Below are 25183 nucleotides of genomic sequence, written 5' to 3'. Positions count from 1 at the left end.
CCTAGACAATTTACCCAAAAAAAATTACAGTTGAAAAGGGACATCCAAAAAGTGCAGGCGTTCTGTTTGGAGGAGTGATTTATACCTCCCAATATGTTCTCCATTTTAATAAAACATTTTAATGTAATTTTTCCTTGCAAGTGGAGGGAGGTATTTGAAGGTATTTAAAACCGGGATGCCAATAAATGTTTAATAAGATGCATTTATCTATGCAATTGTATTTCGAGTCTTAGCAGCTTACCGTAGTGATTGTATACAATTTCGACCTGCCCTGCCATGGGATTCGAACCCACAATCACTGGCATGGCAACCGCCATGCTCTAAAAAACGGGATCTGTTCGATTTGTATTTATCATAGCTTATTTAGTTTTTCTAGGTTTCTAGGTCACTTTATAAAGAATGTCAATAGTTTGGGGCCTAGCTGTAGAGCTCCGATGTAGCTCAGTTGGTAGATCATGGTGCTTTAATGTCTGGGATGGGGGCTTGATTCCAACGGGGACAAGTATAGAAAAGTATATAAAAAAATGTAGTCTCTCTAGATAAGAGCTTCTGCTAAATGTCTCCCTAAACCACAAATCTTAATCCAAAAATCTTATAGGCTTTCGTAGATAGGGGTCCGCTTGAGCTGTATTTTGATTGCTTTACGATTGATCACTGTTTGTCCACTAGGTGGCACGAGAATCTCTGAGAATACGGCTATTGCTCACCCTCAGCTCCCCTGTTTAATCACTGTCCGTTTTAATTATTTAGTAGCCTATGATGATCGGACAGATCTACTATTAGTATGTGTAATGCTAATTGTTTATCGTTCATGCCGAGTAACCTGATTTATTTTGGTATAGTTCAATTTCCAACAAGCATATTATATAGAAACTACCGCAATTTTCATATCCTTTTGATATCCATCTTAATACACCACCTTGCACCAGCTTGCCTGACAGCGCTAACAGAAAACTTCCGCTACACTACGTGGGCGTGATGCAGCCCTTGGCCGGAGCAAGGAGTTGGGGTAGTCAGGCAAGACCTATACCATAGATATTTGAAATATCTATGGTCTGTACTACATCAAATGTAGACTACCCCCCTTGTATTTCAGTTGGTACAATCGTAAACCTGGCGAACACCTTTATATTAACTCAATGTATATCATTCATTACAAGAGATGAGACTATGTTATTATAATTATATTCATCAGTTTTTTCAATGTACTGAATATCATCTGCCGCCATATTCTTTAGGTTGTTGATTCATGTTATCTTTTGAGACCCCTCTAACATTCCTCCAATGGATTCGTCCGTTGTGAGGCCTTTACGGTAGGGAGTGTTGTTTGTAGGACTCAAGTTTTACGTTACTTTATGTCTGGATTTTTTGAAATCAAGAAACACAAAATTGTTCGATTTCATAGCTAGTTAACTAGCGAATTATTTTATCTATCGAGGCGAGTTACAGAGCCGATAGTTTTGGGCGTGGTTCACTGCTAAGTTAGCCGCAGAAGGAAGGCATCTTCGGCGAGCAAAGTTCCAAATCCGAGAGCTTATGATGCCGACGTTGCGGGACAGTACCATGTCTCATCCTGGCGAGAACCTTCACCAAGTCCGGGTAAAAGCTTACTACAAAGGGTAAGTACACGATTAGGATTGGTGATTTATATTAAAACAAAACACAATGTTGTTACTTCTTAAGACGTTTGTTTATGCTTTATTACTGGCTAACCTGCTAGTTAGCTTGTGAGCTATTGCTCGCTAGCCAAGATAAACTTGACAGAGAAGTGAAACTATCTAGACTTGGCTAAACTAATTCATATTAATCTAGCCATGCAGCTAGATATCTGGCTATCTAGTAAACGTTAGGTATCTGGTTTGTTGCTATTATCTTAGCTAGCTCATGTTCGCCAGTACTACTTACTTCACATGTTTTGAGACATGGCTGTATTTTTAACATTGCTAAGCTATCTAGCTAGCTAAAAACGATATTAACTCCATCATCAGAGGAAGAGGCAAAACGGTGTATTGTGTTGCATATCTTGGGCTACATTCTTCTTGGTGTTTGGGATACTGTTTGCCGAACTATGCTGTTGGATCGCATCTAGCTTGTTTGCTAACTTTGTTTATACACACGGTTGGTACTCTCACAACCAGCTACTGAAGCTGGTTAGTTGTCACAGCTGAAATTGCAGCAATTGAAAATGTAAAATAAACTTGGATAACTTAATGGATTTTTTTTGTCTTTGCTGCTTGTTTTGAACACCTCAATAGGACGATAGGCTTTATTATTACAATATTAGTACACGATTAGACACCTCTTTGAAATGCGGGATGTAGTTTGTTCCTAATACATAACCCATTGGTTGGGAAAGTAATCTGCGTGTACAGATATGGAGTATATGATTGGTTGTGCGTAGGGAGACAGGCTTAACTTGTATTACTTGTAATTTACGCCAGACCGGTTGTATTTTCACTCGTTCTAGTTACTCGCCCAGTCAGCAGTGTATTGTTCCTGGGTAAAAAAACATCCAAAATATGTCTGCTTTGACTGCCTAGGAATGGCAAATATGTGAGGAATCAGGGATGCATCTTTTCATTGGTTGGTCAGGTACAGTAGTAGGTCAAGCCAGGCTATATTAGACTGTCCTGTTGTCCATACATGCTTCAAAAGGATATGGGTAAGCAAATTATAATGTAGTTGAACATCTTATCTTTGTTAGCATGGATTCAAGAAGAGTTGTACAATGAAAGAGTTGTACTTATTTTACAATGAAAAGAGTGCAATTCAAGATCCATCCAGGCACTTTTTTTTGTCATCCCTTATCAGAATCAACATTTTACTGTGTCAGAGTCTAAATGTATGCCTGGCTGGCAACCTAATAATGTCCAGTTTGACAGAAGACAGATGAAGACAGAGCACTGCCCTCAAGCTCCATCTTCTCTTATATAGTCTCATTTAAGCCGACAGATTCACTGGTGTCAGCCAACCTTCCGGTTGGAAGGCCAGCAACAGGCAAGGTCTGGTCTACCATGGTATCAGCCTGTGGCAGCCTCTGCCTATCACTGTCATTACGCTTCATTAACACATCTACAGAAAGACCACTGGTAGGAGTAGTGAGGCAAGATGGTTGGTTCCGCAATGGATACATCGATGATCAACTCTTTATTAAAGGTTATAGGTCAATACATGTGAATGGTAATACAACTAGGCTACCGATTTCAAGTTAACTAAAGTCATGTGTCTGACATTTCCAGTTAAATGTACATAGACTAATGTTCCGGATGTACATATGTTTTGTCCTTTTATGTCAGCCTTTATTGTTCACCAGAAGCTTTTAAGGACTATCAGTCTGGCTCAATGTTCTGGAATATTCAGAATGTACCATGGTTTCCTTATGAAAAAACATTTCACATTTAAAAAAAAACTGGTATGTTTGTCTCAGTCTGTAATTTGACAATGGTTGCTGCCTTTTCAAAGCATTCATGTCTGCCAGGCGGCCCTTATTTGTTAATTCTGTCTGAGTAAGTTAGGACAAACCTTAAGACGCACAAGCGATTACCCTCATCCTGCTTCACTGTGTCTCTGGGTTGTGATGATGCAGGCCTTGTTGGAAACCATTCATTTTGCTCTGTTGGTAAATCTGTAATTATTTAGTACAATGTGCTGAGTGGTGCCAGGCAGCCCCATACACCTGTAAACAGAGGGCCCAGAGCTCAGCCCTTCAGCAGAGGCAGGGTTCCAAAAGACACCGCGGCAGGTTGAATGTTTGGCAGGCAACTAAGCTCAGATGGGCAGCGAGAGCAAGAGTGGGTCCCCTCCCTTTCTTAATAAGCAAGCAGTGCACTGTCTTTAACAGCAGCTCTCTGTCTTCAGTAGTGCACAAAGGATTTGGGTACATCCCAAATGTCACCCTGTTCTGTACATGGTACCTATAGGGCACTGGTCCAAAGTACTGTACTATATTGAGAATAGGTTCTATATAGGACTCACCCTGGGTTTTTATAAACGAAGGCAAGCATTTTCATTTGAAAGCCCTTCAAGCACATTAGGCACAACGCTATAGAATGTTGATCCTCCTGGTCCTTCGTCCTTTCTGCATTTTCTGGATATCATAATAGCCTTTAAACTAATGGCTTTCTGTGTTGCTCACAACACCCACTGAAACTAGATAAAACTTGAATTTGGCTACCAATCGTGTTACTAGATTTCACTACAGTCAGTGGTCAAGCCACCCAATTCTTTTGCTTGTGCCGGTTGCTGGCACTTTGCATGTCTAGAATTGTTACGATAAGGGCCAAGTCAATCTCACAATGTTATGATTTAGAGTGCCATAAGAATTGAACATGCTGTCTTCATGCTTGTGGTCATGTAGCCTAGATATTATAACAACCAGGCCAAACGTCCCCTGGACATTTTGAATCCTAGTCCTTCCAAAGCCCTGCTGACTGGTTGTGATGCCCTTCCCAAAAAAATCACATGCATTATTATTTAGAAAACACATGCACTGTATTATTTTAAACAACATCTGAAGCTGTTCAATTATGCCGTTCTTTAATTGCATTCATGAATAGCCTTTTTGACTGAAATATTGTGTGTCGGGCAGGGCGAGCTTGTGTGTTTCTCCTTTAACAGCTACATGATTCCTGGAGAGAAACATGTTATGATAAGCCCAGTCATTGTGCAACCAAGGAGTTAATGTCATGCCTCTGTTTTGTTTTCTTTTCTTATTTCCGTATCATAATTGCAAATGCAGCAACTCAATTTGGCATAGGTTGTACTAATAGCTAAAACTGTCTCTTTTTTCATAGTTCTGTTACTGTAGTTATAATGTAGGAGTATATTTCAAGAGACAATTGCTTTTTATTATATTGCTTTAGATTGTAGATCTGAGCCTTCATTTTCTTTATAATTCAATGACAACTTGATGTGACAGAGTTCTGTGATTCATTCAACATTCAGGCATTAGTCCACATTTGTGTACAAGATGGTTCTCTTACAGAAGACATTGGTTAGGCAGATTGTAGGCTTTATCAGACGTCCGAATATTCTTCTTATTACTATGGTTGTTCATAGGCCTGGTAGGAGTATTAGGGGTGTTACTGCAATGACATGCGGGTGAGGAAGCGGTTTTCCTTCTCACTAAGTAAAAAATTAATCTCTAATGATTTAGCGTAAAGCACTGCATGATAGTGAGTACAATGGTCAGAATGTAGACTAAATGTAAAACAAATATGCCAGATAGTCTCCTTATGAATTAACAACATCCTTGATAAGGCTTTTTAATATGCATGTTTGTTTTTTAAAAAGGTCAGCTGATTTGTATATTGACGATGTTTCCACTGCTGGTTGGGATGACGCAACAGAACTGAACTGGTTCATGTGGGATTAACCAAATGTGCTGCTTTTAGTGTCAAATTAGTGGTCAAGTAAAGGTAATTTTTTAGGGTACTCAAAATAAATTCTACATAACAAAGCTTTATGTAAAATTAACATCGTTTTTGTGTGGGATATTAGCCTAATGTTTAAATAGAATAGATAACACAAATTAGATAAACTGCCACCAGGACTCTTCTTTTTCCAGGAGAAAGTGCTGACCACTCTTGCACATCCCAGCTGCTCATTTAAACGTCTTGTGTCCCCACTTCTCTCTAAAGAAGATAAGACAGGCAAATAATATATGAAATAGTGTTTTTGCGAAGATGTGCTGCCTCTTTTAAACAATGATCTTTGTCCTTGGCTTTTATTACTTCAAATTTGCTGTCACTTTCACTATCAGCTAGCATTTCATACTTGTTGTTTAAAGCTTGCCACATGAGGCTGAGGAAAAAGGACAAAACTACATGATAAAACATATTTCAGAAGTTTGTTGTTGATCGTCACTTTTTTAAAATCATGATAAATACTTATTGTTCTATCGCCCAGCCCCTGTTCACCCAGCTTCGTCTCTGGCCGGCCTTAATCAGAGCGAGACCCAAATTAGCTGTCTCTCAGTGGGGAGCGCTCCAGCGTGGGGCGTGGCACCGACAGACAGCAGGGCTTGGAGGTGCCCCCTAATGCTCACTGGCATCGGAGACACGTGGGTTTTTCTTAGCCCCTACGATTGGTTCTGTGGTATGGGGCTAGTCTACCCCGTCACCTGAAGTGTGCCCACGTGCCTCATTGTGGGCACAGGTACCCCATGCTGAGAAGGGCTACCTAGTAAATCATGTCTGAGAAATGCCTACCACATCGATATAATTTAACGGCAAACGATTTCTGGGAGGCTTTTGCTTTGTGCCCGGGCAAATTACACTCCTTCTTAAGACCAGGTGGCCTCGGCCCAAAAATCACGGCGTTACGCAACCCGATACCCCATTAATGTTGGTTCCCTGGCGCTGGGGGTGAAGTGTGCACTGTAGATGTGGAGCAGGGTGGGTGGTTGTGACGGAGTCTGTGAAAGAGATGGATGTTCCTGGGTGTGTTTCCTGGGGAGAGGCCAACACTCCCCCCTGCCTGGTTGCTCACCAGTGGCCTACCTGGTCAGCAGATGGAGCAACCTCTGCGTGTTTGGAGGTTGAAGGACCCTATATCTCCCTGGGGAGACCCTATATCTCCCTGGGGAGACCCTATATCTCCCTGGGGAGACCCTATATCTCCCTGGGGAGACCCTATATCTCCCTGGGGAGACCCTATATCTCCCTGGGGAGACCCTATATCTCCCTGGGGAGACCCTATATCTCCCTGGGGAGACCCTATATCTCCCTGGGGAGACCCTATATCTCCCTGGGGAGACCCTATATCTCCCTGGGGAGACCCTATATCTCCCTGTCTCTGCCTAAGTTATGTGCCATTTCATTAACTTAGTGTATTACTTTTCTCACAGGGAAGTAACCCGCTGAAGGCGAATACAGAAACGCTGCTCAGAAACAATAGCTAATACATTATCTCCATGTCCTTCTCCAAGAGTCTGCTTTTTCCTTCTCATGTGTACAGTCAGTTTTATGCACACAGAGCGGGATTGGACTGACTGTTACCTAGCAACAGTACAAACTTCTATTCCGACTTTCTTTGCACAAGGACAGCGGAGGGGAGTACTTGGCGTGTCTTCTGCTGCTCGGCGGTGATGACTGCCACACAATGTACCTGTGTTACGCACGGTAACGTAGTTGTCTTTGCAGTACAGCCCCCAAGGCAGGTTCATTTAAGCCCTAGAGGGGCTTTGAATAGGTTTTATGAGAGGCTGTAGAGCTTGTTGGCACCCGGTCCGTTGAGTCCAGGGCGTCCTTCTACTGTCAGTCATTCAACACACTGTAGTAGCCAGATGTGTAATGGACAGCGTCCACCCTGGTCCAGTTCCCTTCGTGTTGGTGTGGTATGTTGGCTCCGCGCGGAGTGGCTTTAATCTCTGGGGCTGTTAGGTGAGTGAGCGTTCCCACCAGCCGTTGGTGTTGACGATGACCTCAAAGGCTGTAGAGGTGGGACTGTACCCTCCAAAAGGATGGTCAACAGCCCTCCTGCACTGTCACTAATTAACACAAACACACTGGAGGGAGGGAATGTGAGGGAGCGAGCGTGAGGAAAAGCATGCGATGCAGAACGACGAAATGATGGGCGACATTAAGTGGCAGAATATATGAACCAGGAAATGGGAGAATGTCAAACAGAGGCGGAAAATGGAACTGGCCTGGACCAGATGATGACTTCTCTGCTCAGAGCCTTGTTCACAAATTTGATTATGGACTGGGAGAACACCTGAATATACTAAAGATCTGTTTCAAAGCAGTCCTGGGTCTTGAGTAGGCCTGCTGCTTTTTTGTGTGTGTGTGTGTGTGTGTGTGTGTGTGTGTGTGTGTGTGTGTGTGTGTGTGTGTGTGTGTGTGTGTGTGTGTGTGTGTGTGTGTGTGTGTGTGTGTGTGTGTGTGTGTGTGTGTGTGTGTGTGTGTGTGTGTGTGTGTGTGTGTGTGTGTGTGTGTGTGTGTGTGTGTGTGTGTGTGTGTGTGTGTGTGTGTGTGTGTGTGTGTGTGTGTGTGTGTGTGTGTGTGTGTGTGTGTGTGTGTGTGTGTGTGTGTGTGTGTGTGTGTGTGTGGAGTAGCTGCTGTTTTTCTCTCTTGCTGAGAAGACACTCAGCAGGATGGAGTCTCCCTGTTGATCTGATGACGCTAGCAAAGACTGAGGGGCTGGCAGTGCCCTGATTAGTCCGACCAGCTGCTACGTCATGTACTGTACTTTTTCACACTCACTGTCTACACACGCTATATCACTAACCTTGTTGGATAGGCAGCTGAGGATGAGTGACTACTCCTAGTGTCTGGCGCTGGCCGTCAACTCTAGTCCCAAATAGCACCCTTTGGTCCAAAATAAGCACTAATGTTTAGGGAATAGGGAGCCACTTGGGACTGGGAGTGGATGCTTCTGATTGGCTGGGAAGCCAGTGTGAGGATAGTCTAGTGCTCTGCTCTCTGTCCCTCCTGTCCTGCAGGGGTCATGAAGGTATTGAGAGTACTTGTGTCATATGCAGCTGATGAGCTGGTCGACTCGGGGCCAGAGGGATGTTCTCTACAATATTCATGTCTCTTTTATGAGAGACCTTCACTCACCTTTCCCTTGTGTCGAAGAAATTGTTGCGGCTGTGTTTTGGTCAGTCGTCTTGTATCTTTGTCACGCTTGGCCAGTATACAGAGTCTGGTTTTAATGGAAAATAATAGCAAGGGGGGCTGCTTATATAGACGGCTGCTGCTGGATTGAAACCGATATGAATTATTGCAGCAATTCTTAATGCTTTTTTTTCTGCTGCCGTCTTTTGTGTCACCATAGATGAGAGCAACCCATCTGGGTACTTTGCTTTCGTGTCATGCTCCCGCCCCTTTTTGGGGGGAAACAGCCCATTTAATTTGACCGGCAATGAATACAAAATCCGACGTCTTTGCCAATAAACCGTACCAAATATGAAAACTATATTGCTTTTTAGCAATTAGGAGCACAAACACTATGGCCCGTCAGGCAAACAATTATTTAATGTCCGGCAAAGGTATATAAAGAAAACACAAGAAATGGGGGTTGAGTGTCCATTCAGTGGATGAATGACCCAACCCTGCCGGAGATGTCATCCTGATGGGCTTTATACAACGGATGGCCTGAATCCGCAGGTCTCTCATTTTGCTGAAAAATGCATGTAGTTTCAGTCTGTGTTATGCAACGGAGATAGTGGAGCTAGCGGAGCTAGCATCCACAACCGTGTGTGACGTCACGTGGAATCCGTTTACGTAATATGGAACGCTATGTTAGCTTTAAATTTTGCAGATTTCTGCGAATTGCTGTACCTTCTGTATAGCGCAACGGGTTGGAACAGTGCAAAGGGCGCTTGTTCTAATGCGGAAGACCCCGGGTTCGCGCCCGCGGTGGGCCCTAACTACGGGGAGCTATACAGAAAGGTATTTTTTGCATTATCTCCAACATTTACGCGTTCACGTGTTACTAAGCGGAGAATCGCGAGCTCGTGCCCAAACAAATGTGAAATTGGGGATGAGAAGGGAGGACTTGGATTTGAATGTAAACTAGTTTTATTTTAATGCAGTACCGTGTTCGGGATTTCTTAAAGTTACGTGGTTTTTTTGTCAATGATTTTCAATTTCATATAATAAAAACAACGAAATGGTTTGACCATTGAGCTATTTGGCTGACATGTGGTCACTCAAGCGTGTATGTCACGCCAGGATCGCTCCATTAACTGCTTAATTCAATCTTGCAGTCTATCTATCTAATTGTTAAACCGTAGCTAGCTAACTAAAGAGGTTACAGTCAAAAATAACTAGCAAATGCTACTATTATTGAAAATCAGTCTATAGTTAACTATATGGTTGATATTGCTAAGTTAATTGGCATATACTGCGTTGGAAAAGCGCGTAATCTTTGCGGAAATGTAAATATTATAACCATAAACATCGGCACCTTTTTTAAAACCAATTCACAGAAGTAAAATGTTTTTTAACCTGCGTATTTAGCTAAAATATATACATTTTACCAATAAACTAGGGACATTGTGTCACTTCTCTGGAGTGCAATGCAGGCAGTCATATGCAGCAGAATTTGCAGTTAGATTGAAAGTACCAAACATTATTACTGGGTCTTCCCCTCGTCGTCCGAACGAGACCAGAATAGAATCAGTTAGGCTATGGTGGTTCAGGAAGGGATGGATAATACGGCGAGTGTCTGAAGCGATTATGAGGAGAACTCAACCAATGCAAACTGACAAGACAGCACGGCAATAAAGTGTGAATGGGGAAAATCTCGGGCATTCGGATGAATTTTGTTGAAAATTTGATTTTAAACATTAACATAAAAACAATAATTGCCGATGTGTACTCGTCATTTCTGCTTGTATGTCTGCAAGTGGTACAGTACAAATCGTACATATTGCCCTTTAAAGATATTTTCAGGTATTTTTACAGCAAAGATGGCTCAATTGTAGATTTTTAAAGTGATTTGGAATATAAAATAGGCCTTCTCATGACCAGACGCAAAACCAGAGAAATTAAACAAGTGCATTCGGTTATTAAGACCGATATACCTCAATCAGTCAATCAAATTTAGCAGAGTGCCAGCTGAAATCATCAGGTATGGTCTTGATCTGCAACACAACCAGGAGGACTTTGGACGGGGAAAGCAACAGGTCTTTCAAGTCTGGTATTCCTCCGGTGTGGGCCAAGACCTCATGTCCTCCTAAGTTTAAAAAAGCAGAAGACTGGGAAAATTTAGAAAATGCATTCCTTAGATCCACCAGGATGTATAGTGGAGAAGGAGAACTGACCCTACTCCCCCAGCGCAATAATATAGCTGCATAAGACATGGGGCTGAGACATGGGGGTCCAGTGATACTGTGGCCCTATCCGGGGGAGGCACCGGACAGGGCCCAACAGGCAGGAAATCAATCAATCCATCCACATTGCCAAGCATCAACCAAAGGGACCCCACTCTGCTGGCCGAGTATTGCCAGCAGAGTACCGCCCAAGTGCGCAACAGAGAGACAACAACAAGCCAGTGACTCTGCCACCGAATGGCATTGGAGGGAGTGAATTCCAGTGGCAATGAGAGGCCACCTGACAAGACAGCAAGGGTGGACAGTATCAAGCCTTTCCGGTCACCTTCACACCCCCGGGCCATACTACACTAGATCATAGACCATGCTGTAGAGATGAGTCTTTAGTAGACACTCGAAAGTTTGCACTGAGGTTGCATTTCTAACCTTGATTGGCAAATCGTTCCACAGTAGTGGAGCTCTATTAGAGAAGGCCCTGCCTCTGGCTGTTGGTTTAAAATGTCTAGGTACAATTAAAAGGCCTGCATCTTGCGATCTAAGGTTACGTGTAGGTATGTATGGCTGGATCATTTCAGCAAGGTAAGTAGGAGCAAGTCCATGTACTGATTTAAAGGTTAACAATAAAACCCTTAACTGGCAGCCAGTGTAAAGAGGCTAGTACTGGAGTAATGTGCAGCACTAATTGAAGTTTATTTATTGATTTATCAGGTTAACCCGGAAAGAAGAGCATTGCAGTAATCTAATCTAGAAGTAACAAAAGCATGGTTTCATCATGCTCCTCAGATTTTTTGCAATGTTTCGAAGATAATAAGCAACTCTTGAGACATTTTATATGTTCATCAAAGGAGAGGTCAGGGTCAAGGGTAACGCCAAGGTTTTTTACAGTTTTTTGGGATATGACCATGCAGCCATCGAGGTTGACAGTGAGATCTGCTAACAAAGCTCTTTGTTTCTTGGGTCCTAAAACTAGCATTTCTGTTTTTCTTGAGTTTGAAAGCAAGAAGTTCTCTGTCATCCACTTCCTGAAGCCACAGATATCTCCTTTCGCTGTCCTTCGCTTTTTTGGGAAGTAAAGAAAACCGTATACTAGTTTATTATTTTTTTTAATCTTATTTGAAGTGCAAAACACAACGCAGCAGCTTTTAGGCATGGTAAGAGTACTATTGACAATTTTGCGCCATTGCCTTCCATACGTTTACAACGATCGCATTCCCCCAAAAGGGGGCGTGGTCGTTCGGATGAGAGGAAAGTGACGTGACAATAGCTGCTCTCATCTATTGAAGAGTGTCTTTGATTGGCCACTCTGCCCAGGCAAAGGTAAACGGACTGGGCTGTCACGTGTCACCAACCTCTTGGCACTATGTGATAAAGGCAGTGTGGCTTGCCTTGTTTTTATGACCTGCGTGTTAATGTAATGAGTCACGTTCCTAGGTTACTTTAAGTCTTACCAATACCACCATAGAAACGTGGAGGCAATTAAAATGGTGTATGTATGTAGCCTTCTCCTTCCTATTTATTCTCAAAGTGTAACCAAGTGATTGTCTCTCTGTCCTCTCTGGTCTTCTCCAGCGACATCATGATCACTCACTTTGAGCCATCCATCTCCTACGAGGGTCTATATGGCGAGGTCAAAGACATGTGCTCCATGGACAATGACCAGCTCTTCACCATGAAGTGGATCGATGAAGAAGGTTTGTATAAAATCTGGCTCATCCCTCCCTCCTTTTTTCCTTTGTCTGTCTTTCTCTTCCCTTTTAAAGATATTCTGAGTTTCTATGGGCTGTCAGAAGTTCTAAACTATGTAGCCTACAGCACAGGGGTTTGGTCAGCAGAGAGAGGGCAGGGTTAGGTGCTCCCTGTTCCCTCCAGGGGTCGTGGGGCCTCCGGGTCGGGTCAGGTGTTGTCACTAGGTTTTTAGACTGAATTCCAGGCTGGTCCGGCCTCCCTTAGTATTCTAATGTTTCATCATCAGCAACTACAGGTTCGTCACACGCTAATAAATAAAAATGCCAACTGTACATGAGGAGACTCTGCCTACACACAAGCAGCCACAGCAACAGAATATTTATAGCCTCCAGTGAAACAAATACCGATCAACTTTATTGTTAGAATTTTTCATTATTATGGAATAGAGCAACATAATTAACGGCCGGCCAAACATTGTTAATGTCCCCAGACATAAGACCCTTTATATATTGGAAGGAAGCGTCCCTCTCCTACACCTGCTGTGGTGGGCGGGCCGTTACGGGCGGGCTGTATTCGGGAATGGGCCATCACGAAATGATGCGTGGGGAGCCGTGTGGGTTAAACGAACTGCCGGAAACATGGACGTTGATACAAAATGACCGTTTCCTGGTACCTTGTGATGTATGGGAAGATATCAGGTAGCCTATGGCTTTGTTTAGCAGTGCACCAGGTCTTCAGAGTGGACTGGGGGGGGATTTTGGAGCCCGCGGTGATGCTCTTGTCTGTGTGCCTGTCAGGAGATCCGTGTACAGTGTCATCTCAGCTGGAGCTGGAGGAGGCCCTGAGGCTCTACGAACTCAACAAAGACTCTGAACTCATCATCCACGGTAACTTGACCTGCCATAAACCTTTATCAGAAGCAAGCTAGTTAGGATTAGGGATGCTGGGTGCTTGTTCATTTATAATCTTACAAATGTTATACAGTGTATTTTTTTTAACAATTCTTTTAAATGCTAATGTTTTTCTAATCTTATAAAAAAAACATTCCTTAATTGCTTCCACTTTGTGGAATTTAACTCAACTACAGCAACAGCACTTTCAAACCGACTCTCCACTCACTCCACTTTTGTTTCGGTTGGCCAGCTGACAAGAGTTGTGAAAACAGTGTCTCAATATAAAACCAATCGATTTAGATTGTACTGTGTTTTACGCTGTTTACGCTGCCATTGCTTGCTTAGAGAAAGATGATTATATATCTTAGTGACGCTGGTGGAACACAGGGAGGGTGACAACAGAAGCCTTGATGGCCAATAGAAATTGTTCTGCCACCCGATAGTTTTAGTAAATGCTTTTCTTGTCACAAATGCTTTTCTTTTCATGTCACAATTTGTACAGTTCTTCATTTAAAATGTGGTTACTACTTATATTTGATTGTTTGAACCCTAGTAGTAGTGCTTTTTTATTTTAGATTGAGGTAGTTTCAGTGGTGTTTTGTCTGTCTAAAATTAACCTTAAACAAATTAATTTAATTTGCCCATAAAAAACGTATAGGATTCTGTTTAAATGACAAACCCATCCTCCTTGCTTACAAATTCTATTTCCCTTCTTCTGGGAGGAGACTGGTGGCTACTGTTCTGGGAACATTCCAGCACTTTCAGATAAGAGCAGACAAGATAGTGGATGCACGATAAACATGACTCACTCTGTCACCCGGAACTGCTGTGGGATTGGTTGTTCCTGATACAAATGGCATGGAGGGGAGGGGCACAGGTTAAGGGAGCGGTGAAGGTCACAGTAGAGGAGAGGGGGATGGGAGAGGGCCAGGGGGAGGGGGGAGGAGTTGGAGGATGGGAAGAATGACCCAGCACAGAGGCCAAGTCTCTTAGTGGTTAATGAGAACCTCTGACAGACCACTGGCACAGTGTAGGAATATCAGTGTTGTGTGTCTAACAGTTTTCCCGTTCTGCCAGTGTTTCCATGTATCCCAGAGAAGCCTGGCATGCCCTGTCCAGGAGAGGACAGTAAGTTACCGTCTACACGTTTCTTTCTCTTACATCCATCTCATTGTTTTTTTGAGGATCCACTGTTTCTCTCACACACCAACTGGTAACACCTGTACCCGCGCCCCCTTTCAGAGTCTATATATCGTCGCGGGGCAAGGCGCTGGAGGAAACTCTACTACGCCAGTGGCCACGCCTTCCAGGCTAAACGCTTCAACCGGGTGAGAATCCTCGGACTCTCTCGCCTTCGCCTGGACACCCTCTCTTTCTCTCTCTCTCCTGTTTTTCTTTGTATTTTTTTCTCCTTCTGTTACCTCTCTTATCTACCGGTGTGTTTTCTTCACGCCTGTCTTCCAGAGAGCTCATTGTGCCATCTGCACGGATCGTATTTGGGGTCTGGGGCGACAAGGCTACAAATGCATCAATTGCAAACTGCTAGTCCACAAGAAGTGTCACAAACTGGTGACGGTGGAGTGTGGCCGACAGATGATTCAGGTGAGGAATATGGTCCTGAGATTTACATTGATCTTTGTCACATGACATGAGTAGGTCAAACTCCTCCCTATATTGTATTTTCATTAGGCCCAACAATTTGTGAGCCACGGTATTCCTCAGCGTGTCCTCTTACTCCCTCCCTATGTTTCTGTTCTCTTTTTTAGGAGCCTATAATGCGGCCTGATAGAGGGGCCTCCACCATGCCACTGGACCATTCAGAACAGTCAGGTAGCACACACACACACACTGCCTAAAATCTTGTCTTTTTAGGCAGATCCTATTAAATGGTTTCTTAGGCATAGTCACAGTGTCATTCGGTGTGGACTAAGGCAGCCTTCTGTCCAGTTGGGTGCTATACTCGTGGCTTTACGTTCCTGCTCAACCGCCCTTGGTACTTCTCTGGTGTCTAGGAGGTTACCTGTCTTTACACTCACTGTCTCTCTCAGCTCCTCAGAACAAAGATTCCAGGGAGAGTCTGACCTATGATGGAGAGGAGAAAGAGGTGAGGATGCAATGCTGTGGTTGAGGTAATCAGAGAAGGATGGTTATGGGTCTGTGTCTCAGGTCTCACTGCCTCTTGTCTATCCGTCCTGTAGGCGCGCAGCAGCAGAGACACAGGGAAGTCCGCGTCCAGTCTGGGTCTGGTGGACTTCGACCTGCTGAGGGTGATTGGGCGGGGCAGCTATGCTAAGGTCCTGCTGGTCAGGCTCAAGAAGACAGAGAGGATCTATGCCATGAAGGTGGTCAAGAAGGAGCTGGTCAACGATGACGAGGTAGTCACACACAGATGGAGTCACACATGCGCCCACATGAGCAAACCCGCTTGGTCGGGGTATGTTGACAGGCGTTACCTGATTGATCATCTGTGCCATCTCTCTTTTGTCTGTCTGAGCGGCTGCGCTGTCCAGATTTCTTATCTGTCTGTCTGTGGGGGTCTGTCAGCAAGCACATGCTCTTCACCTCCACTAATCTCAGTCTGTCTCACCCTAATCTCAGTCAGTCTGTCTCACCCTAATCTCAGTCAGTCTGTCTCACCCTAATCTCAGTCAGTCTGTCTCACCCTAATCTCAGTCAGTCTGTCTCACCCTAATCTCAGTCAGTCTGTCTCACCCTAATCTCAGTCAGTCTGTCTCACCCTAATCTCAGTCAGTCTGTCTCACCCTAATCTCAGTCAGTCTGTCTCCCCGTCCATTCTCATCAGACTCATTTCAACTTCCTTGTTGGCTTTTCAGGTATTTAAATTGATTTCGAGTGTTTGGGATTTCCAAATGACTCCGGTGTAATTGTGCATGCGTGTGTTGTAGGACATTGACTGGGTCCAGACAGAGAAGCATGTGTTTGAGCAGGCCTCCAACCACCCCTTCCTGGTGGGGCTCCACTCGTGTTTCCAGACAGAGAGCCGACTGTTCTTTGTCATAGAGTATGTCAATGGAGGAGACCTGATGTTCCACATGCAGAGGCAGAGGAAACTACCAGAGGAACACGCCAGGTGAGGAACCAGACAACATGGCTACACTTTGGTTATGGTCATTTGGGTACAGCGCAGAAAACGTCTTGCGGTTGACAATGGCACCGGTCAGTTTCTCACTGGACATAGACTGTATGTACACACATAGTAACTCTCATTTATTTTGGCTTGCATTCTTCCGTTGGGTGGCTAATGAAGAGCTTGGTGAACGTTGCGTAACTCTTAGTCAGTGTTTCTGACCCGCTCTTCTGTGTCAGGTTCTATTCCGCAGAGATCAGCTTAGCGTTGAACTACCTCCATGAGAGAGGCATCATCTACAGAGACCTGAAACTGGACAATGTTCTGCTGGAGTCTGAGGGACACATCAAACTCACGGACTACGGCATGTGCAAGGTGGGAGATTTAGTTCTGGGTTTCAGTCTTTTTCTGTGTTTCTATTAGGAGAAACTGTTTTTAAAATGTAAATCACATTGCCAAGAAACGACTACTAACAAATCCGGATCATAGTTAAACGAACGATCAAGCGAATGCCAAACATACCAGTTTAATTAGGTTAGTAGGGGGGACGTTTTCTTTGGGAGGTGCTGTGATGCCTGAGAAACAGTGTGGGAGCTCAGGACCAGTGGACCATCAGGGAAGGTTGCTGTGATGAGGCAAGCAGGAGAGCTGACAACCCATTAAGAGTTAATTTGTCAAGTCCCCCGTGTGTGTGTGTGTGTGTGTGTGTGTGTGTGTGTCACTACACATCTAAGCTCTGAGGGTTGTGTGTGTTACTGCCACGATGTGGTGATGTGTGTGTTTTCACCGCGGTGCTCTCTGTGCTCTGTAGGAGGGCTTGAGGCCTGGAGACACCACCAGTACGTTCTGTGGAACCCCCAATTACATCGCCCCTGAGATCCTGAGAGGAGAGGACTATGGTTTCAGTGTGGACTGGTGGGCCCTGGGCGTGCTGATGTTTGAGATGATGGCCGGACGCTCGCCCTTCGACATCGTAGGGAGCTCAGACAACCCAGACCAGAACACTGAAGACTACCTCTTCCAAGGTAATGAAATGATAAATTAGGGAACCTGAGTGAAATAATAACTAGAATTTTGTATATGTAATAATTAGAAATATGTGTTGTGTTATGGCACTGTGCTCCTAAAAAGTTAATACACAACATAAGTGTAGATTCTCAGCGTTACGTCATGGGTATTTATGTACATATTTAGAAAGGCTTTTTGAACATGTTTCAGTGTTGGGAGAACTGTCTTGTGTTTTCGGTTAGACAGGTGTGTTCCATCATGCCCTGTGCAGACATAAGGTAGATGTCCGTAGTGCTTACTGGCCTCCACGTCTGACTTCTGGAGTCTGTTATTGTTGCCTGTCAACATTAGGACCAATGTGGTGTCATTGAAGGTCAAGGGAACACTTTTTAGGCTGAAACCCCCCCCCCCAAAAAAGAAAGCTGTCCAAAACCTCAGTCTTACCAGACACAACCACTTGGGATGTCGTTAGAGCACAGGTTAGCTCCGCAATCACAAACAGCCTAGTACCCACTTTCCTGTTCTTCTGTCTCCTGTCTGTAGTAATATTGGAAAAACAGATCAGGATTCCTCGGTCTTTGTCAGTCAAAGCTGCCAGCGTTCTCAAGGGTTTCCTCAACAAGGTAACAGTCACACACACACACACACGCGCGCTCATGCTAACACGGTTCTGTTACCCTGACTGTGATGTAATCCCCCTCATCCAGGAACCCAAGGAGCGGCTGGGCTGTCATCCTCAGACGGGCTTTGCTGACATCATGGGTCATCCCTTCTTCAGAAACGTAGACTGGGACCTTGTGAGTCTTTGTCCGGTCTCTCTCTACAATGGATTTGTCTCGGGTTTCCTCTCACTCTTTGAACTCTTTATTAAACACTGAACAGCAGACACGATGAGACAAGTCCCAAACTGTGTTTTCACATAGTTGAAAGGGCCTGTGAAGTGAAGGTCAGTGATTCTGTCCTCTGAACAGTATCATAGTTGAGGGTCATGACCTTAGACCAGCCCAGACACTCATTTCCCACCAGGCCACCAGACAGGACAATTTGGGAATTTTTTTCAGAATCTGATGAAACTTATTCCTAGACACTTTAAGCCAGGTGGCCACAATCAGTGACCCTGTACGTTTTGGGTTACCTCAAAGTTCAGATTCGGAAACATGTAATTTTCTGATTGCCTGGCAGTGTGGTTGCGGTGTCTGAAAACACCAGGGAATTCAGTCAATGTGAAATTTTAAGTCTTAGTTTACTATAAATTGTCTGGAAGGACAAGGCATTGACTTAGACACTGCTAATGGATCAGATACACTCCAAAGGCAATCTCTCCAGACAGACAGGTCCCCCCCTCCGCCTCACCTGCCTGACAGACAGACAGGTCCCCCCTCCGCCCCACCTCCCCCACAGACAGGTCCCCCCTCCACCCCACCTGCCCGACAGACAAACAGGTCCCCCCTCCGCCCCACCTGCCCGACAGACAAACAGGTCCCCCCTCCGCCCCACCTGCCCCACAGACAGACAGACAGGTCCCCCCTCCGCCCCACCTGCCCGACAGACAAACAGGTCCCCCCTCCGCCCCACCTGCCCGACAGACAAACAGGTCCCCCCTCCGCCCCACCTGCCCCACAGACAAACAGGTCCCCCCTCCGCCCCACCTGCCCCACAGACAAACAGGTCCCCCCTCCGCCCCACCTGCCCCACAGACAAACAGGTCCCCCCTCCGCCCCACAGACAAACAGGTCCCCCCTCCGCCCCACCTGCCCCACAGACAAACAGGTCCCCCCTCCGCCCCACCTGCCCCACAGACAAACAGGTCCCCCCTCCGCCCCACCTGCCCCACAGACAAACAGGTCCCCCCTCCGCCCCACCTGCCCCACAGACAGACAGGTCCCCCCTCCGCCCCACCTGCCCCACAGACAGACAGGTCCCCCCTCCACCCCACCTGCCCCACAGACAGACAAACAGGTCCCCCCTCCGCCCCACCTGCCCGACAGATAGACAGGCCTTCACTCCCTGAGCAGCCAGACCTCTTTTTTTTGTTCCGTCCCGTTTTCCCTGCCCTGTCTGCTGTCTGGATGGATCAGGTTACTTACTGGGCTGGCTCCCCTCCACTCAGTCTGAGCTCACACATCGGACAGCCTGGCCCTGTAGTTCCCTAGTCTACCTCCAGGGGGTTGTCACGCCTGTTCCCACTCAGCCTGCCTCACAGCTTCAGAGAACTGAGATTAGCTTTCCATGTATTATTCTGTTAAACACCGGTAATAATGTAAGTGCAATGAAATGGTCCCAAAGTATTTTCAGGGGAATTGTGCTGTTTCTTGACATAATCACATCGCTTTCGATTAAAGTGTCTGGTAAATATCCCATTTTACATGTTATTTTAAGCAAGTATGTGTGGATGTCACTTTGATCTCCGTTGTGTGTGTGACCTCTGACCGTGCTGTGTTCAGATGGAGCAGAAACAGGTTGTTCCTCCATTCAAACCCAACATCTCAGGAGAGTTTGGGTTGGACAACTTTGACGCCCAGTTCACCAACGAGCCTATACAGCTCACGCCTGACGACGAGTGAGTGTCTGTCTGCTTGTCTGTCACTCTTCCTTCCCAGATTATTTGAATCAATATTGGTATACAGCAAACACATGTTCATTTCCTGTCTGTGTTGCAGTGATGCGGTGAAGAAGATCGACCAGTCAGAGTTTGAAGGCTTTGAGTACATTAACCCTCTCCTGATGTCGGCAGAGGAGTGTGTGTGAGGCAGATTGTGTGTGTGTGTGTGTGTGTGTGTTTGAGAAGTATATGTGCGGACACTCCAAGCCACAGCGTCTCCTCGACTACAATCTCGCTAGTTAACTCTGCATGGTTTCCAGACAACCCAACGATGACATCACCAATTAGCGCCCTTCTGTTGGACAGAGCACGGGACTAGAGACGCTAACTTGCCAAACTAATATCACAGTGTGTACGTAAGAGTCCCAAATGGCGTCCTACACTCTACTTAGTGCAGTAGGGAATAAGAGGCCTTTTAGGATGAAAGCCACTCTGCCATTTATAACCACTAGTCCTTAAAAACCATCTTCTCGCTTTATTTTTGTATCATGTTTGAAATCCGCACTGGTTTCCTTTTTAGTCATCAGGGCGCGTTCTCTTCGTAGCCAATAAGGGTTGGAGGTGGTTGGTTACCTAGGTTACTGGACACAGGGCGGAGGAAAGTGGGATCCTCCTCTCTCCTCTACTTGGTGCTGTTTGATGCATATTTTATTTGTACATATTAAGTCATTGAGGATGGTTATATGTTTAGACCAGGCCTTTCAGCTCTAAGCCAGATCACCAGGGAGACATGGTTGAAAACTGTTCAATATTAGACATCCACTATATGCGTTCTGATTAGCTTTGTTGAAGCTCCATGTTTGTAAAGGACAACACTATTTTTTTTTTAAATTTAAAAAGAACACTAATCTATATATTTGTCTGATTTTATTTAATGAAATGTCAGTCTCTATGTATGATGACGGTTAACGTCCTAAAATAGGTGTTGGTCTTCCAGCCTGGTCTCCTGACAAAACACAAACATTGGTCCCCTGTTTACGTTTACAGTATTTGTCGTGGCAAACTGTGTGACAGAACCAGGAAGTAGAGACCGGAACAGCCACAGCCAACCAAAACTAACTTAGATACTGACAATGAGCCAATGTCAAACGGCACCCTCTATCTGATCAAGTGCCCAACAGAAGTGTTCTACACTACAGTATGAAACGTAGTGCACTACTAAAAGGGTTATGGTACCATCTTGGATGTAACCAAACTGTGAATTGAAGAGTTTACTTGCTGGAGAGGAATAGAGTAAAGGGGTGGGGCTGGAGCACTAGCAAAGTCCAGGGGTTGCTTCCCAAATGACACCCTATTCCCTATGTAGTACACTATGTAGGGAATGGCATTTGGGGGTAGGGCCCAAAACGCCTATGCAGACAGACTATCCATGCAGTCTGTCGTTAACACCGGACCAAAAGCTGTTTTGTAAAACAGAGAAGAGGATTTGTCTTGGTACGTTTAGTAAGGTACAGCAGTAGGAAGATATGTTGTCCTAATATCATAGAAATTATATATTAATTACAAACAAATACTGTTTAACTTTTACAATACAATGCCTTTCTGAAACTGTTTTCTTTTTCATAGTATTTTTATTTTTCTATTGTTTTCCATGCCTGTCAATATAAATTGGAGTCCTATAACAAGGAATGGACCAGCACTGATCCCTGGACCACTCCTGCCTAACCTACAGGTTTATTTCTTGAAAGAGATTTTCATCAAAAGTTCAGAATAGTGTTAAGTTACAACGTTGCTTCCATCCAAATTGACACTCTTCCCTACATAGTTCAGCATTGAACCGAGCCATAAGGCCCTGGTCAAAGGTTGTGCACTATTATAAAGAATAAGGGTCCATTTGAGATGCAGATGGAGTGTTTATAGTGGGGCCACATGGTAATCGATTCAAGGAACAAAAACGCTTCTGAATTTTTACTGTTACTTTATATTTCAGTTTTTCTTTTTGTAACTTTTTTTGTTTTTAAAAAAGGAAAAAAAAAAAGAATTTGCTGTAACTAATCGTTGATCACTACATTGACTGATTTGTAATATTGTTATTGGGTTAAGCCTGTATGCAAGTACTGTTGGATTAGAATGAGGGTGATGCAGTGTGTTTTATCCAGAGGATCCTGCTGAACTCTAACAGGATGTAAAAACACTGTTGTTGTTTTTTTTTGCAAAATAAACCTTTTATTTCCCTCCTTGTGTGTCAGACTTTTCTCTGCCTTTTATTTTCGCTGGTCCGTTTGTCGCTATTTTGGGGTCTGTCTATAAAATTATTTGCATCTTCATTAAGGTTATGTCACCAACCATCTGGCCGGCTAACACTGAAAAGAGTATGGTTCAAGATTCTGTTTTATACACAGTTATCGCTGCAACTTATGTAGCCATGTAACAAAGCCAGGTGTTGTGTCTCCCAAGCTGCCTTGAGCTTAAAGGTGACTGGGTGATACCCAATGGGGAAAAGTCTCTTCACTCTATCCTACATGTCACGGATTTTTGAAAAGCCATTGCAGCAGAATGCCAATTCATCAGACGCTAAAGAAAGCAAGAGCTCTCACTGGCAGATTGTTTCTGGGTGGGGCGAAGGGGACAAAGCCACGAGACAATTGCAAACAGCAATGAAAATCAATACACAACTTTTCCTTTTATCCATTCATTTTCTGGCACCGCCAACTAGCTACGTTTGTTTTAACACCACACACTGTTGTGATTCCTCTTTAAATGTAATTCGCATGATGGCACGTGGGGGGTCTGACTTAATACCAAGTGCATTTGTTTCTAGGATGAGGAGAGGATGTGAGATGTTGGGGGAAAAACTGATGTGAAATTCTTCAAAGGACTGCATTGCAAGCCAAATTGTGTCCCATAGGCATCCTATTCGATCTACTCAGTCAGTGAGCTTTAATAGGTGCTTGGGTATTAAGGGTGTGCTGTGAACGTAATTCAAGAAAGTACTTTACGAAAGTACCACACGCTAAACGCAAACAACACTTGAATCTATAACTTAGCTAAATTACTATGCGACTTACAGTAGCGAATATACTTGCTGTACATAATTACAATACATACTGGCCCTCGTGGTAATCAAACCTGTGATTGAACAGGCTTCCAAGTCTTTGTCGATGGATTAATGAGGAATTATTGTCGCGTCCCACACACTGCACACTGCTGTGATTCAGATAGCTGTATGATACATCTTGGATTTAACAAAAATGTGTTGCTGCTGTCATTATAAAGATATAGCGAATTGCCCATCTTCCAGTAATGTAATTTACATTTGTTCACACCAGAGAGTAATTTGTTAATATAGAAACTTTACCTATGTGGTCAATGAATGAAAGACGTACTATAGAGATTTGATTTCCTGTTGAAAATCGCTGCCTGGTAGTACTCGAAATACGTATATCTGTGGCAGCCGAATTCGTATCTTACGTTAGGGTACGTTACATTCCGCTACTAAAACGTATAGCCTAATTATGTTACGAATGGTTCAGAAATATGTAATATCTTACAAACTTACAACAGTGTATGACACAGTTTGACTTACGGTAAAATACAGGTTAGTACTGAGGTTACTGTGAAAAGTTTCCATGAATATGATCGTTGCAACCAAAAGCCCAGGTAGCCTGCAATACCTTTTTACTGTAAATTCGTTCATGACTGCACCCAGCAGCAGGGAAATTGTTTTTTCTTCTATCAGTACCTTGGAGTTTAGCCATAATGTGTTGCAGTACAAGTAATCTTAATGTTGTTATACTTCAATCTATCCAATTGTAAAAAATATATTAAAAATGATGCTAACATTAAGAAAGACATTTGTGGGGGGAAATGGCGATTTTCATATATTTTTAAGAATCCCTAATCTATTTATACATAATTTAAATTGTTCTCACTTTTATATGCAAGTTGAATCATTCTACAAAGCAAACACGGTACTATTTCTAAGAAAGCCATAGAATGATGTATCTCTTCTTCAGAAAACATACACTGACCCATCAGTTCATAAATAAAAAGTGCCATGACAGGGTGAGGCCCACGTACAGTCAGTATGGGGATTAATCCATCCATGATTGACCACAGACTGTAGTCTATTGATTTCATTTCCTGAATAAATAAAGCACATGGGTGTGACAGTTGGGAAGCAATATAATCATCATCTGCCATCATTCAAATGTGTCATAAACAGTGGATTATTATTCATAGATGTCTTCCACTAACAGGTTAAAATCCACATCCTACATAGAATAAATCCTGGTAGTTTGTCCATGAATAGATTGGTTATATGAAGCGGCTGCTTCATAGCTCCAGCACTATAATTGCCCTTTAAAAAAACAAAGGCACTAGATAGGTGAATGGAAGCATTAAGCATGAATATTTCAGACTGATAACAATATGTTTTAATCATCCAGGTGTACAGTATCTTATCTGCCAACACTTCTGCCTGATCTAATGAATATAATTCAATGAAGTGTGACTTCGAAAATGTGTTAATAAACTTAAACAAGAGGCAACGGTAGAACGTGCTGTGAGGTCTTATCCCCTAAGGTCCACTTACTGCTCGGCTCAATAACAGTCGAGACAGAGCACGTGCTAATAGAGAGGTTCATCAATGTGCTAGCTAGTTACTTTACTCCAGTGTGTGTACTTGTCCCCCCCCCCCCCCATTTCCAATCTGGCTCCCTTTCACCTATATCATGCACCACCTTTGACCAGAGCCATGGGTTTCCCTGTTGTCAAAGGTAGTGCACTATGAAGGGAATAGGGTGCTGTTAATGGCACAACCGAGACACTACCACCTCAGCCATAAGCCCTCTGATGTTCAACACCTAATGAGCGTTCAGTACCGGTCATGTTATTGCACATATGAGATTAATTTACACAAAGCCGCAACACAGACTGATGTTATTACAGGGGAATCAATGTCTCCCTGCTTGGGCTCTGCAACTGGACAGGATAACTGAGTGCATTTCCTGAACTGTATCCTATGCCCTACATAGTCCACTGCTTTAAACCAGGGCCAATCTGGTCAAAATTGACTGGTTGTATAGGGAATGGGGTGCCATTTGGGACATGGCGTGTATGCTATGGCAACACACCGCTCTGCTCTCACAATACAAATGCTGACCTTGCTGTCGTAGGAGAGCCGG

General features: G+C 44.1%; 1 protein-coding gene across 1 annotated transcript; it reads left to right on the top strand.

Moving 5' to 3' along the window:
- Positions 1-1279: 1279 nt before the first annotated feature.
- On the top strand, positions 1280-22234 carry prkci (protein kinase C, iota). Its single transcript, XM_010891422.3, has 16 exons — positions 1280-1619; positions 12350-12471; positions 13264-13353; positions 14437-14487; positions 14602-14687; positions 14824-14961; positions 15126-15189; positions 15408-15463; positions 15558-15734; positions 16266-16450; positions 16687-16822; positions 17259-17472; positions 17999-18078; positions 18163-18252; positions 19900-20015; positions 20116-22234. Exons 1-16 carry the CDS (start codon positions 1537-1539, stop codon positions 20201-20203), a joined length of 1776 nt encoding a protein of 591 aa, XP_010889724.1. The 5' UTR covers positions 1280-1536; the 3' UTR covers positions 20204-22234.
- The last annotated feature ends 2949 nt before the right edge of the window (positions 22235-25183 follow it).

This window comes from Esox lucius, chromosome 3 (assembly GCF_011004845.1).
Source record: "Esox lucius isolate fEsoLuc1 chromosome 3, fEsoLuc1.pri, whole genome shotgun sequence".
NCBI lineage: Eukaryota > Metazoa > Chordata > Actinopteri > Esociformes > Esocidae > Esox > Esox lucius.
Note: the sequence above shows the minus strand (reverse complement) of the source record. Positions and strands in the feature narration are given on the sequence as shown.

Excerpts from the sequence above, each read along its gene's own strand:
- prkci (XM_010891422.3), top strand. The coding sequence starts at position 1,537 with ATGATGCCGACGTTGCGGGACAGTACCATGTCTCATCCTGGCGAGAAC. Across the intron at positions 15,464-15,557 it reads ATGATGGAGAGGAGAAAGAG|GCGCGCAGCAGCAGAGACAC; the intron begins GTGAGGATGCAA and ends TCCGTCCTGTAG. Across the intron at positions 16,823-17,258 it reads CGGACTACGGCATGTGCAAG|GAGGGCTTGAGGCCTGGAGA; the intron begins GTGGGAGATTTA and ends TGTGCTCTGTAG.